At 31.4% G+C, this 16,619-nt stretch overlaps 2 protein-coding genes across 2 annotated transcripts; one reads left to right on the top strand and one right to left on the bottom strand.

Annotated features, from left to right (window-relative positions):
- Window positions 1-4,324: 4,324 nt before the first annotated feature.
- Window positions 4,325-5,357, bottom strand: LOC129900455 (uncharacterized). The gene has a single exon (XM_055975430.1). The coding sequence runs from the start codon at window positions 5,249-5,251 to the stop codon at window positions 4,706-4,708; it is 546 nt and encodes a 181-aa protein (XP_055831405.1). The 5' UTR covers window positions 5,252-5,357; the 3' UTR covers window positions 4,325-4,705.
- Window positions 5,358-14,342: 8,985 nt separating this feature from the next.
- LOC129900253 (uncharacterized) lies at window positions 14,343-15,349 on the top strand. The gene has a single exon (XM_055975184.1). The coding sequence runs from the start codon at window positions 14,435-14,437 to the stop codon at window positions 15,008-15,010; it is 576 nt and encodes a 191-aa protein (XP_055831159.1). The 5' UTR covers window positions 14,343-14,434; the 3' UTR covers window positions 15,011-15,349.
- The last annotated feature ends 1,270 nt before the right edge of the window (window positions 15,350-16,619 follow it).

The following is a 16,619-nucleotide window of genomic DNA, read 5'->3' on the forward strand; positions in this document are numbered from 1 at the left end:
AGGGACGGACCACTTATATTTCGACTTCATTCAATATTCTAATACTCCAATGATTAGTGGTGAATTTCAATATAGAGCTTTAGGACTCTCCTTTTAAGTCATTGTCACCCATCAAACAAATTTCACTCCCTCGCCTTTCACATGGATTACAAATGGTATTTAGGGGTGTGAAACATGCGGCTTCAGTTGAATTGGCCGGTTAAAATATGTTGAATCAATAAGTGAGTGTGTTGTTAAATTGTTCAATGATTATTTGATTTGAGATGAATTAAATCAAAATGGACTAAATAATGAATTAATCATAATTTAATTTGCTCAATTCTTATTAAGTTTAAATTTACTTAATGTTTTTTCTTTATGAATTGTTCAATGACCTAATTTTTTTCCCCTTTATTATTGCAATATAACATATATCAAATAAAAATAAGTCTTTTGAAATATTTTGATTAAATTTCTCATATGTCAACTTTCACTACATATTAAGCACAAATCAATTAAGCTTTTAGATGGACTGAAATGAACGAAAATGAATTGTTAATAGTTGACCAATTGGGGTGATTCCCATGTTATTGGAATACCAGATACATGTGAGAATGGCGAGCAAGAATTGTTATGTAATCCAGATATATGTGAATTCATTTGGATACAATGTATGTAGAATAAATTACAATTAATTTTGACCTATGTATCCTTTAATATATGAATCTGGACGTATCTGAATGTATTTGAATGCACCAAAATTTGATAAGATACATAATATTACAAACTAGAATGTGTCTAAGTAAATAGTTTCTAAACTAGTGAAATTTATGCCGATTTAGTTTCCTTTTAGAGTACCCCTTTAGTTAAAGACTTAAAGTGACACCACTTATCCAAACAATCTCCTAATGTGTGTATATATAACATCTGGCATACCCATCCTCATCTTCTTACACAATTATTGTTGTACCATAGAAATGGATTAGGAGACACATAATTATATCCACTACTCATACTGAATATGCAGGTTTTATTTTAACTTTTTGTTGCCTTTTCTCTGTTTTATTTATTTACATTTCAAACCCCTCCCTCTATGATTGAGCGCCACTTTTGTAAGACGAGCTGTACCCTCTAGCCCCCCAACCCCACTCACCCACGCATCCACCCAAAAAAACAAAACTTGTCTTAGAGTTGTCAAAAGACCTTGTTTACAAGAAACCATATTATTTTTTTCTTAAATTGACAATGATTACTTCTATCTCTATCAGAGATCGATGTTTCGTTAATTTTATTGTTCCATTTAATTACATGTTCTAAAATTATTTCAAGTTGAGTACATATTGGATTTCTGATTTTGAATATGTCCAACATAATCTTTAAGTGACACGTATGAGGAAATGTAGTCTACCTCCTTATATGACTTTGAATAATTTTCTGCTTATTAATTAGCTAATTTTTAAAAGTTGATTTCGTCAAAAATTTATTTTATTCACATGATATGAGAGTCTCTCATTTTTATTCCTCGCTTACACAATATTTGGACCTCATATTATTTTGTCGGACTTGTCCCAAGGAAATAGTTTGTTGTATCTCCTTAAATAGTTTTGCGTTATTCTCATCTGTGACGCGCTAATTTTAAAATTGAAGAAGGGTTTAAAATGCGCTAATTTTCAGTTATGAACATAAGACAATTTTGCTTTAGGAAAATTGGTGGAATATCACATTGATCCATGTTAACTATTGTAAAGAGTTAACAAGCTACCATGGTTAGTTTAGTTTATGAGAGTTTGTTAGAAGTTAGTTGTTGTTAGAGTTTGATTACAGTAGAACCTAACTCCTTTGTGTTCTATAAATACAACACTTATGTGCTCATGTAAAGCATGTTGTAATCATTTTGTATAGAGTGCAATGTAACTACTTCTTCCTCTCACTTCTCATCTGCATATTTCTCTCTTCTTTTATTCATTCATAGTAGCTAAAAAGCTCCATTAATGGAGTTAATATGGTATCAGGGACTTGTAACATCTTGGGCTTGATCACAAATAATAGAATTTCAGAATAGTACGTTAAAAGGTGCTTAGGTTCAAATCTGAAAAGTGTTTGAATCACGAGTAAGCATCAATCTTTGCGAACTTAGTTCCAAAGCTGTTTTTCAATGAAAAATATAGGTGAATTCGTAGCTGAAGTATTAGAAACTGGAAATTTGCAGTCAAACAAAACAAATATAATAGGTAGAGCATCTAGCTACATAGCTCCAAATATTGATCATAATCATCCGCTGTTTCTGCATCAAAATGACACACCAGGTAGCTCTTTAATCTCTCTTCAATTGACTGATTCAGAGAATTATGCAATCTGAAGTAAATCTATGAGAATTGGACTATTAGGCAAGAGTAAGCTTGGGTTTGTCGATGGTAGATTTCCTAAATCTATGTTTGCACCTGAAATGTTTGATGCTTGGGAGAAGTGTAATGCGGTAGTTCTTTCCTGGATTATGAATGTTGTTCAACCAGGACTACTAAGTTCTGTTGTGTATGGTGGTGATGCACACAAAGTGTGGTGTGATCTGAAAGAGAGGTTTGACAATATCAATGGAGCACATGTGTATCAGCTTTATAAGGAAATTCATAGCCTGAGTCAGAGCACTATGTCAGTTATAGATTACTACACTATTCTCAAAGGATTGTGGAATGAGTATGACTCTATTATGCCTTGTCTAGGATGTTCATGTCCCGAGTCAAAGAATTTTCAAGAGCATTGTGAGTATCAAAGGTTATTAGAGTTCTTAATGGGACTGAATGAGACCTACTCTGCAGCAAGAGGTCAAATCCTGATGCAGTCACCAACTCCTAATCTGAAGAAAGCTTTCCCTCTTATTATAGATCATGAAAGCTAAAGGAACTTAGCACACACTAGTTATGAAGGATCTTCTCTTCCTAAACTTATTGAGAGCACTACTCTATTTAGTTAAAAAAGAGGGAATGATCATAGTATTGGTGGTGGTAACTTTGGTCATCAATATGGTGGTGGTGGTGGTGGTGGTAATTCAGGAAGAGGTCACTATGATACTCAGTATAATCCTCAAAAACCACAAAAGTCTGTCATTACATGTGAAGTATGTGGTTACAGAGGTCACGCTAAGGAACAATGTTTCAAAGTTAAAGGTCATCTAGTGGGATGGAGATCAAAAAAGAAGACCGATAGTGCTAGTAATTCTACATCTAACTATTTTACTAACCAAGTTACAGTTACTAAGAGTGCAGGAATTTCACATAATGGAGAAACCAGTGCAGTAAACATATCTTCTACATCATGTGCAGCTTTCTTCACAGCTAATCAATATCAACAAATCATGCAGCTTTTAGCCAAAGAAAGTGACAGTGGTGTAGATCACTCAGCTACTGATTGTCACTTTGTAAGGAAAAAAATCAGTCAAGGACTACTGAAAATAGAATTCACACACACCAAGGATCAGTTGGCTGTTTTTCTCACAAAGAGCCTTGGTAAGGCTCAACATTAGCTGTTGTTAAAGTGAACTTGGAGTTATGAACTTGTTCAAACCATGAGCTTGAAAGGGAGTGTTAACTATAGTAAAAAGTTAATAAGCTACCATGGTTAGTTTAGTTTGTTAGAAGTTAGTTGTGTGTTAAGAATTTGTCAGAGATTAGTTACAGTAGAAACTAAATCCTTAGTGTTCTATAAATACAGCACTTATGTGCTCATGTAAACTATGCTGTAATCATTTTGTATAGAGTGCAATGTAACTACTTCTTCCTCTCACTTCTCATCTACATATTTCTCTCTTCTTTTCTTCATTCATAGTAGCTACAAAGCTCCATTAATGGAGTTAACAATCCATTAGTGCCTTGATTAGTTAATCGGGCCATTAGTATCTCTTTGACATAGTACAATGGTCCTGGCAACAATTAGAGTTTGGAGTACTTTGACAAAATAACAAACAAGGGTCCACGTGTTATCTATACTGTAGGGGAGGTCCTGCGGAAAAATAGCTCGACGCCAGGATGATAAAAAGCTTAACACCTGTGTAAATGAATTTCAGGTGAAGTTTTTTGTATTACATGAAATTAACTTTAATTTAATTAGCAAGTTTTATTTTCAACCCCGGTTAATAAATACTATGTACGCAGATAATCTTTGGATCATTTGGTACGAGATATATATAAGGAATTTATCTCATGTTTTGTCCGGATAAAAAAGCGGAACAATTTATTTCGGAATTATAGTGCTATTTTTATTTCATCTTGAAGATATGATAACAATTTTGAAATAACTAATCGCAAAAAACCTTGGCCCCAACCAAACGAGCCCTTACAAACTTCTTGGGCTCAAAGGAAGGAATGATTTTTAACTTGCTAACCTACTCCATGTTAACTTTTACTTTTTGCTCTTCTTATTTAATTTTCGAGCAAAAAAGTAGAAGGTAACAATTAAATTACCAGAGAGAATTTGTGGGAAAAAAATTTCAGTACATGAAAATATTTTACTGTAGCAAGAAACAAACAAACGGTATCATCACATTAATAATTTTCATAATTTCATAAAAAAATCAGAAAATTATGAGAAAGAAAATCCCGAGGACAGAATTGAAACCAGAAAGTAATTTGTAATATTCAAAGCTCCCAATCTGCATATATAGGCCACTAGAACATATATGTATGAATTCTGGAAACGAAAATTGCCAACTGAAGCACAAAAAAAAAACACATTAAGCAAAAGCAGAAGCCTCTCTTCTCAAATCTCTGTAGAATCTCGAAATGAATTCATCAGCTTTCTCATCTACGTGGCTAATGATGTCACCGTCTGATGTTAGAGGAAAAGGCGAGTCAGTGATCCTTAATTGCCTCACCGTAGGAGTCCTCCCAAATCCAGGCAAAGCAGGTGATGCTGTTTCTCTCTGAAGCATTTCTAATGCCGAAATATCGTCATCCTCGATGGCAGGTAATGCATGGTGATCGCTATGCTTACTAATGCGCTTGTTGAGGTTGAAAGGGAGATGAAAAGCTGGGCTGTTACTGCAGCTGAACTCGTAATACTCTTGAGAAGTGCATTGATGCCCATGGTTAATATTATTATGGCCCTGGAACATGAGATTTTGGAAGGCGGCTTTTCCAGCTATCTTGCCACGTTTCATTAATAAGTTGAGATCAAACATTAGTTTTCTCTTTGATGATAATCCTTTTCTCAACATGAAGTAAACCACACGGACTATCTTCCAGAACTTCTTTGCTATAATTGGCAATTTTTGATCCATTTTCCTGTTTAAGTACTCTCTCTATATTTATTTTTTGAATTGTGAGTTTTTGTTGGGAGAGACAAATATTGATGAAAGCTAAGAGAGAGATTTAAAGGAGAGTTGGTTGAGAATTGTGTTTTATGAGAAGCATTGAGTGAGTGGTATATATAGGGAGGGGGGGGGGGGGGGTTCATAAAGAGGAAGAGGATGCAGTGAAGTATTCTATATGTATAACTTTTTAATAAGTTGACACGTTTGGATACGGACCACGTATAATTCGAGTTAATTCAATATTTTATTTCTTCAATTATTATAGAAGGAGGTGGTGATTTTCTGGATCTAGCTTTAAAAAAGTCTTTTCTTTAAGACATTGTTATGTATTACCCACAAATAAATTTCCATATTTTCCTCTCCCTTCACATATAAATTGCAAATCTAAGGCCGTCCCCAATTTTACAAAAAAAAGAAAATTTTAACATAGTTTCCAAATGTCTTATGCTAAATATTTGATTATGGTATTTTGCTGGCGAACAAATGCTTCGAGAACGGCTAGCTGTTCCTGTTTAATGTTTTTTTTTACTGCGTATTCTTGCAATTTCTCAACATGGAGAGGCGGATTTAGAATTTTAACTTTTATTATAAACTTAAGTTAATAAATAATAAGAATTGAGCTGAGAGTCAAATATTAAATAAATTTTTTAATACACATATATTTATATATGATTTGAGCAAAATCTAGTGAGTTGTCGTGAACTTGTAGCTAAAGACAAAGCTTGATCCGCCTCTGTGACTTGAAGTAATCTGACATTATTTAAGTGTTATCATGTTTGGTTCCGTGTCGTTTGACTTGTAATCAACAAAAAGGAAAACGTATAATCATTTTTGAATTTGAAGAAAATAGGAACAGAATGCAAAACGTATCCTAGTTGTTCATTAGTATGGAAATTGTTTACTTAAGCCGTTGGAAAAAGTAAACTTAAGAAGGGAGGTTTCTTAAAAGACTTTAACACGCTCTCTTATTAACAAAGAAAGGAATGAAAACCTTGAGATATTACCCTACCAAGGAAACCCTTCTTTTGTGGAAGTTAATAAGTAGTAAACTGTGGGCAACGAAATAATCATGAGAAAGAAGTCAAAAAGGCTGCTCTTTTTGTTAAATTTTTGACAAAAAAAACCATAATTTAACAACCACTAGACATGTTTAATAAACGTATATTTTACATAACTCTCATAGCGAAAAAATCCAATTATAATATATTCCTCATTTTTCTTAAATTACTCGATTTCCTTTTTTTCATATTTCTAATACATTACTTATTTTACTGATACATCAGGTTTGGGGGTAGAATAATTAATGTTGTTGAGTTATTTATGAATAGTAACGTAATTTAAGTTAGGATTAATTGTTTCAATCAATTACCATGCTAATTAAGAGAAAATAATCCTTAAAAAAATGTAACAGTTATGATGAGGAAGAAAAACTCAGAAAATAGAGCATAACTGCGAACAAAAAATTCAATCCAAAATTCGATTTTCATCAAGCGAATCGAGATGAATATGCAATGCCGAATCTGATACATAACATCTTGTATTGATATAGGTTGTAGATGTATCAGAATCATTAAATCTTGATACATGAAAATCTGATACATAAAGAAGATGTATCAGAAGCACTAAAGCTTGATACATGAGAATCTGATACATAAACAATATGTATCAGAAGCACTAAAGCTTGATACATGAGAATCTGATACATAAATAAGATGTATAAGAAGCAGTGAATCATGATACATGAAAATCTGAAACATAAACAATAAGTATCAGAAGCACTAAAGCTTGATACATGAGATTCTGATACATAAACATGATATATCAGAAGCACTAAAGCTTGATACATGAGATTCTGATACATAAACATGATATATCAGAAGCACTAAAGCTTGATACATGAGAATTTGATACATAAACAATATGTATCAGAAGCAGTAACTCTACAAAAAATGACATTTAAAAAAAAATTATCTATCGAAGTTGTTGACCTTTCCTTTTCTTCAACTCCACATTAATTGATCACCCAAAAATATCTACACATAAATGTCCTAGAAATTTTATAATACATCCTGTCTTTCATTTCTCAACTGTTCTCTATGGCTAGTATGGTACGTGAAAAGGAGATAAAGTCTGTGGTGGTTGCCGAAAAGTACACTACCGCTCGGAGAAACACCAGGTCAGCAACGTGTACTATGCTTCGTTTGCTCCTTTTTGTTAGGACGGAATTTTCCTAAATGAATTCAATTTGCAGACTATTCATTGGAAATCAGGTCATAGATATATCAGAAGCAGTAAAGCCATGAAAATAGAGAGAGAATGCAGTTGAGAATCAAAAGGAGATGATAGTCTAACTCGTGTGAGTGATTTTAGGCTAGAAATTAGGGATATGCTCAGTAAATTTCTTAATTTTTAATTTTTTGGATCTTAAAGATGGAGAGAGAATGAGACAAAATGATTTAGAGGTGAGAGAATGTTTTTTGAGTTATGTATCCGGAAGATGAGGGGGAAAACTGAAAATAAGGAATTTTGGTAAATTTTTTAAAGGCTTGGTACTTTTAGGAAATATGGTAATAAAAGATGTGTAGTTTGATAATTTATTCTTAATTAATTACTTTCCATTTTAACCCACCATTCATCAATATCTTAGCAAACTTACATGCACCCTAGGCTAAAACTCATCTCAAACTGTAGTGGCGTAGCCAGAAATTTCATGAAGGATTTCCAAACAAAGTTATTTTATAGGGATTTGAACCTGGGTGCCATGTAAGTTTTGAGTATACCCTTCCTACTACAAGTCTTCATTGATTTTAGGGTGTCCAAAATGCTATATATACCAATTTAAAGTAAGATTGACCTATGTGTAATTTTGCGACGAACTCCACCTAGCCTGACTGGTCAATACTCTCGTTTCGAAATAAGTGATGTTTCATAAAATCAAATAAATAATTATTATTTTCTTTCTAGTTTACCCTTATTTAAATAAATAGAATTCAACACGATCAGTAAATCATTAAAGAATTCTATGTCTTTTTCACGATATTTGATTAAGAGTAAGTTATATAGTAAAAAAAATACTTCTTATATTGTAGGAGTACTGAGTAGTTTTCTTAAGTGAATGTCCAAGATAAAAATATCACTTATTTAAAACGGATAGACTACTATTTGTAACGTTTTGGGGGTTTATGGAGTGCTTGAGATTTGGCAGATTAATGATGTGAGTGAAAATTATGAATGGTTCAGGATTTATATTCTCATAAAGACAAAATACACATATAATTTCCGCACCTCGTGCATAGCAGGAGTTTTAGTACACCGGACTGCCCTTTTACACATGTAATTTCCTAGTATCTTTTGATATACCAGATAACATGATATCCAGGGGTAGGGGCGAATTCATAAATTAATATTGAAAGATATTTGATTATAATTCAGTTATTTTTGCATTATATTTGTAAGATATGTGAATTTGTGGAGTTGGTTGGCATCATTTGCTCTTTCTATTTTTTCTTTTTAATTTTTTCCCGGCACAGCTGTTTGCAATCGGAAAAAAAAAACAATGGGCATTATTATATAGTCAAAAAGGGGCTGTTGAAACTCCATTTTTGGGTCTTAAAGCTGATCAAGGGTGTTCATTGTTTATAATTATTATTAAGTGGTAGTTTCCTTCTCTTGCTTTTGTATTGTTTGTGCTTTTTCAAGCTCTGAATGCTTTTCAAAGTGTTTAACCAAACCCTTTTTTAGGCCATATTGGGTTGAAAAGGAAAAAAGATTTGCAATCGCTTTTAGCCCAAAAGATTTAGGTTTACCTAAATTAAACGCACTTCGCATTTGGACTGTACTTCTGTAGTTCATAGCCAGGATTGGATTGGTTATCAAAAAAGAAGCCCACTCTTCCACTTTCTAAGATTTGCCTTGATAATCACAATTATTAATTTCACGTGTTCTCCTATTTAAAAGCTATTTAGGAACTACACTAAAAAATATTGAGCTTTATTAAAGCGTTTCCAAAAAGACAATTTAGTTGCTAAAAACTGCAATTCAAATTGGACTACATGAGTTCATTTTTGAGGCCACTGATATTTTGTTAGGTTCTTCCTGCTCCTTTAACTCAATTAATATAAGAGTTTAACTCGTATACAATGATCCACAAAAGGATAAGAGGTACTTGCTCACATGGCAACCACCTTTCATCTTCCCCCTCCGACATAAAAATTAAAGATTGTGGGTTTGAGTTATTAAGAAACAAAAAAAGGTGGGAGCTCTCGAAAATAAATTAAAATATTACTTTCGCAACTTTTATGGCACCATACATCGAAAATCCTTTGTTAGTGAGGAACTAAGGGCTCATTTAGTATGAGTGTTAAGGCCTAAGGGATAATTAATTTTCAGATTAATTTTAGAATGAGTTTATTTTATGTTTGATTGAAATAAAATCGCAGAATAACTTATCCTAAAAATAGTTATCTCAAAATTATAATATTATTTTTATCCGAAAATAGAATAACTATTCTAAAATAACAAATATCAAAATAATTAATTTTAAAATAACTTGTTCCCCAATCAAATTAGTCCAAGGAGGCACAATTTTTGAAGGCCCAGGTAAGAATCGTGGTGAGCTGACTTTTTAAAGGTCTTGGGCATATGATGATAAGATGGGCGATCCAATTCTTAGAAAATGATGTCCAGTAAAGTCTGGGCTTTCACCATTGGATGCTCGAATTTATTTGTTGAGCAACCTACATAAATATCTATTGTGGTAGGGTTATTAAATTTAAATAGCTATAAATATGATAAAATGACTATAGTTTATATCCATTATTCGCTGTATATTTGTATAATTTTATATTTGTTTATTTATATATTAATACAGTCATAAATATACTGCAGTAAGTAAGGTAAAAATTTGGTACTATAACTAACACCCATTTATTTACGTCCTAAAAACTCATAACTTTTCATTATTAAATTAACAACTACTAATTACCTATTGAAAGACATGTATGACTGGAATCTTAATAGATTAACCAAAAAAATTGGGATACATCTCTTCTTCTATTTTCTTTACATTGTTCTTTTTTAGGAGCCATAATTCGTCTTGTAGCTTTTCATGATTATGAATATGACAAACTGTCATGTATAACTTTTCATTCCAACTTAAAATCTCTTTACGACTTTTACCCATTTTATTTTTAACTTTTCCTCATTTTGTTCTTCTATTTCAAAAGGATGAAATGAAGAGTATATTTCAAAGATGGCGTTTATATGTATAACTCAGTTAGAAATTTAAACATTAACACAACAAATGAGGAACCAACAAGTAAGGGCAATGACTAAGTAAGATACTCTATATAATTTTCAATTCAACTTAAATCTCCTGGCGTGACTTTTACTCATCTTAATACAACCAAACGCAACAATATAAACACATTACCCTCTTAAGAATACAACAATACAGTGTATATATGCATACTCTTGATATTAAACAAAAGTTTGATACATTTGAACAACCCTATAAAAGAAACAAATAGAATAGAACAAACCACAAAATAGTATTCAATTGTATTAAAAAAAATACTAGAGTATATGAATACTTTGAATTCCAATGGATGTAAGTATTTATATAAGTATGATTGTATTAAAATACCAATATTAGAGGATATATGAATACTAGCTAGCATATATGAATACTTTGAATTCTAATAGAGACATTATTTCTTCAACGAAACCCTTTAAAATAGATGAACGTCCATATAGTTGTATACAATTATAATCTACCAAAAAATGAGAATAAAAATTGAAATTGGAGGATACCTGATGAAGCTAAAATCGAGTGAAAGGATTAAGATGAAAATATGGGTAAAAAACAAGAAAAACAAGGATGAAATAAGGAAATAGAAAGAAAAACCTTGAAGATGGTAAAAAAATGAAAAGTGCATTGATTAGGAGTGCATTCATTGTTTTGCTATTAAATATTTGTTTAATTATGTATACAATTTAAAAATTAATTATTAAAAGTATAATTAATTTTGATATTTAATATTTAATTGTATCAATACAATATAAAAAAGGAACTATAATTATTTATATTAAATATATATTGATGTTTGCTATATTCTGTAGATTTTTCTTTCTGTATTATTTTGCGTATTACATAATTAAACGCAAGCTTTGCCCCTTAAATTTTTTAAGTCTATATACAAAAATTATAAATATTATATACATATTATAAATTGGTGTGTAAATCGATTGGTTCGGTTCGGTTCGATTTTATGTATTATCGGTTCGCTTTATCAATTTTTGATTTTCAAATTTGTTAACCAATAAGATATTTTTTATCGGTTTTCGATTTATCGATTTTGGTCCTTAACGATTCGATTTTTTTATTTAATCAATACAAAAATGCTCATAAAATAATTATACAACTTTTTCAATAATTTGGCACGACAAGATAATAATGTAACTTTACGGAATGCTTATGAAATAGAAACAATTAACTAACATGAAAAAAACTCTACAAGTGCAACACAAATAAAAGAACTAGAATAATTATGTGAATTGAAGGTTAAAGGGCAAAGGTAGTAACCAATAAGGTATTGATATTAATATTTGATATTTATGTAAGGATAAAGTAGTAAATTACTATTGTCTTAATGAATTATCGGTTTACCCAATAACCCAATATTAAAAAACTAATATCGAATCAATAACCCAATAATTTTTATCTTTTTATAAACCCATTAAAAACTCATTAACCCAATAACTCAATAACATTTTTTCGGTTCGATTTATTAATCGATTCAATTTTTCCATACTCCTAATTTTTCCATATCATATCCATACTCTTATTCAAATTACAAAAATTTCTTTAAAATTTATGAATTTCAGATACGTCAGTCAACGTTTAAAAAATTTCTATTATTTTATATATTTCAAAATAATCATTTTGTTGATAATTAACTTTTGTTAATTTCAAGGACGAAATCGTACACTTTAAAAATGTAAAATCAAAAAAAAAAAACCAAAAAAAAATTTGTTTATTTGATCTGTTTGGTTTAGTTTTTCGATTTGGATCTGATTTTACCCAAATCATGAATACCCCTGGACACACATGTCTCGATATATCGCGTCTCGATACAACGGGTTAGAGTGATGTATCAAAAAATAGAAAAGAATAGAAATTTTTATAATTTTTTTAAATGATATGAAATTTTAGAGAATATAATAAAAAATAAATTACGTATTTAGATAAAAAAAAATAAAAATTGATGAAAGTTGTAGTCGATAGCATTCTCGTGAGCAATGACGACTGTATGTTGCCATCAAATTTAAGCCACAACTAAAGTCGTCGTCCATACTATAGATAAAGCAATGCTGAGCTTAAATATTCAAATCTCCTTCGATATAAAATTACATATAAGATTAATTATTTTTTTAATATATATATAATCGATGTTAAATTCTCTTGATTTGTTTATATATTTACTTCTTCAAATTTTTGAATTATTATTTTAATAAAAATGCTGACTCTTTCATTAGGTCAATATAGACCTGTATTGACATGAATTGAACACCTAGCAAGTTATGGCCCTCATTTATCTTCCTATTTTTTTATTTAAAACATGTGATTGATGTAGACCTTAGCTTCTTATAGCTTCTAATAATTAACAAGCTCGATGTATAACCACATGATAATTGATAGATACAGTATCACGGGAACAGGGAGCTCGACAATGATGCTGTGAATTGTGATGTGTATGTATATATCTCCTGATTTAATTGATTAATAATTGAGTTGCATATTTTCTTTGTAAGAAAATAACGTATATTTGAATGGTCGAACAATGATAACTTGTGACTGCTACCTAGAAAGTTCATTTCTTTTTTGTTACTGGACATAACTACAACCTCCTTATCTAAGTACTACTGTAATTTTTAATGTCAAGCTCCAAAAGTTACAAGAAAAAAAATTAAAATGTCACAACTTTAAAAAAATAAAAATTATCAGAACATGGCTGAGGTTGGAAACATGCTAAATAAAGGGAAATGAAAAAAAAATTGCTACAAACTTAGTTGCTAACAATTTTTATTTTTTTTATCATCAATCACAAAATAGGATTATTGACGAATTTTTATGTTTAACTATATAATTTATCCAGCCTTATATTTTGTTTGTCTAATAGTGAAAGAAAATGGAAATAGATTAAAAATAATTGATACATAATTAGGTAACGCAAATAGATAAGTTTTACTTATACATCTTTTATCAAAATTAACCAAAATGGCTATACTAGAACGATCATCGAAAGCTAATGAATAATGTTTGAGTAAATTATTCGTCCACCCAATTTTTTACAATTTTTTGTGCATTCATGAAAGCTAGCAAGCTATCAGCAGAAAAAATTATTTTTTCAAGAATCATACCGATCCATGTTACTACTTCATTTTCTATCTTCATTCTGTAATATCGGTCGTGAAGTAGAGTTCATTAAGAAAACAGAAATTGTTTCCCCCAGAGAATTAGTAAATTAGCAACAGCATGTCTATATATATATATATATATATATATGTCTCAATTTGTGTGATACTTTTCACTTATCATCAGTCAGTTTGACTAATCTTTGATACTAAATTGGATCATATTAACCTAAGTTTTTAAAATAAAATTGTAGCTAGTCAAAAATTATTTAAAAAATATTATAAGTTGCAATTTCTCTCATGTCAATATGATTAAAAAAATACTTTAAAATGTTGATCAAAATTTACCTACTTTAAATTTAGAAAATCGAAAAGTGATACATAGATAGAGAGAGTACAATATAGACGCACAAAAGCATCACATCACGCACATGAAGAAGCAGGAAAAAGTTTTGCCTTTATGTTAAGATTTGAGGTTGCTCCTCATGAAAAATCTAGCACTTTCATGATTACTATACAATTCATGCTTATTGAGATTCAATAATGACATCTGAATCTCCATGGTCCACAACTCCTACTTTTCGTGTTACAACTTGTAAAAGCAAGAATTAATTAACAAGCAACTATAAATAGCAACCGTTGTTACCCTTACCCATTCATCTTCATCATCCATATATCATCATTTTCTTGAAAGAAAAACTATTATATCATTTTGTACTGTACAAAACAAACACAATGGCACCCCACGGAGAGACAATTACCAAATCATCCTACATCCGAACAAAAAACGTTAGCAAGCCCCCTCGACTCTCCAACGATAATTTACAACGTACAATGTCCGATATCTCTTTCGAATGGAACGCAATAAATCCCGTTGATTCTTCAAATCTCCCACCAATTTCCGAAGTTGAAAACGCGAAATGCGAGTGTTGTGGTATGAGCGAAGAATTCACACATGAATACATCGATCGTGTCCGAAAAAAATATTCGGGCAAGTGGATCTGCGGACTATGCGCGGAAGCGGTGAAGGAAGAAGCGGAAAAAAATGGAGGAAAAAATGAAGAAGCGTTAAGTACTCATATGAGTTCTCATAGCCAGTTTAATAAATTTGGTAGGGCTTATCCTGTTCTTTATCAAGCTGAAGCCATGAGGGAAATGTTGAAGAAAAGTACTAGAGATGGAAGGGGAATTCTTAGAGCCAAATCTATAAGTCCAAGGGACAAAATTGTCACAAAAAAGGGTACTACTGGGATTGCAAGAAGTACTAGCTGCATTCCTGCCATTACTAAAGAGATCAATGAGCTTAATTAATTAACCTAGATAATTTAATTTACTTTTCTAATTTGTGGTGCAATTAATTATAATGTTTAATAATAAGATTTGGACTAATTAACCTATTGTGTTAGTTACTCTTCGAGTTTTTTGGGGGGGTTAATTAGTTCAGGTTCTTAAGCTTTTTTTTCTCTCAAGTAATTATGAGGGGGTTTAAGGTCATGATGTTTGTAACTCAATTAGTGACTGACCAAATTTGTATTCATCGTGTAAGGATGTTTAGTTTTGGCCTATAATCATTGTATTTTATATATTCAAATTAATACAATCTATTTGAGTTAGAGTTTAATAATATAATAGGTGTAAGTCTTAATTTTAAAGTATAAGAGATGTATTTGAGATTGATGATCAATCATATTAACGGGATGTTTAGTGTATTTTACCTAAATTATTTATCAGCATTCTAGGTCAACCCATTATTTAAATGAGCAAATAGCACAAATCCTATTTTAGTTTAGAACATAATTAAGTGCCTTCACTTAAGTTTTTGAAATAATCTTTCATATCATATTTTGATCGCCAGATACATGTGCATTTAGATACATGTATTTCGGATACATGCAAAATTGAATAAATTTATTTGTCTATCTAAAATTGAAATATAACTGAAGCACCCTAATTTAAGAGTAAATTACACGTCTAGTGATTCATGAGGATCTGTGTCGTACCTCTGATCCAAAAAAAAAATCAAAAGTTCCAAAAATTCTTTCCATTATTTGGTATTGTCTTCCACCGTCATTCACTCCGTACAATGAATTTGATGAAGCTCTTACCTACAAACTACACTGGACAGTCTTTAAAAGTCAAATACAAATTACCATGTATTAGATACATATTTCATGTACATTTGATTATCTGTTATAGTGACAATATGACTTAAATAATGGTTGTTAGACATCACTGGACTAGGCCCTAAAAGCCACGCCACTAGCTAGTAGGATATCCCCTCATAAGATTGTTAGATATCACTGGACTCCTCCAACGATAGGCTATAAGCTAAACATTGATGGAGCCCTCAACATTATCTCAAAAGAGGGAGGTACGGGATGCGTAATTAGGGACACCGAAGGAAATTGGGTAGTCGGGAAATGCACAAAAATCGTTGCTAATTCAGAACTTCTAGCCCTTGCTCATGGGCTAAGAATGGCACAAGCACACAACATCAAGGATATTATTATCTCAACAGACTCAACGGAGGTAATAAAACTCTTAAATGATAACATGACCATCAATTCTAATATTATATTTGAATGCAGGGAGCTGCTCAGGCTGATGGGCCAGACAACGATCTGGCATGACTCTAGAGAGCAGAACAGAGTGGCGGACATGCTAGCATGTAGAGGGAAAAAACTAACAGACGACATGGTTTTTGAAGAATGGGTTACGGCACCAATCTTTATTTTGGATGCTCTACAAGAAGATCTAAAGAATTCCCCTTTTAATTTGATGGGTAACTTAGGCCACGCTGTAATTTATTAGCAAATATAACGGCTTGTAATATATCTAGCACGTATAGTCCTACGCCTCCACTTTTAGCTAGTACTAGCTGTCAAAATGCCAACTCTGATGTACTGATGCATACTATTTA

The sequence above is a fragment of the Solanum dulcamara genome, chromosome 8 (assembly GCF_947179165.1).
Source record: "Solanum dulcamara chromosome 8, daSolDulc1.2, whole genome shotgun sequence".
In the NCBI taxonomy this organism is placed as follows: Eukaryota; Viridiplantae; Streptophyta; class Magnoliopsida; order Solanales; family Solanaceae; genus Solanum; species Solanum dulcamara.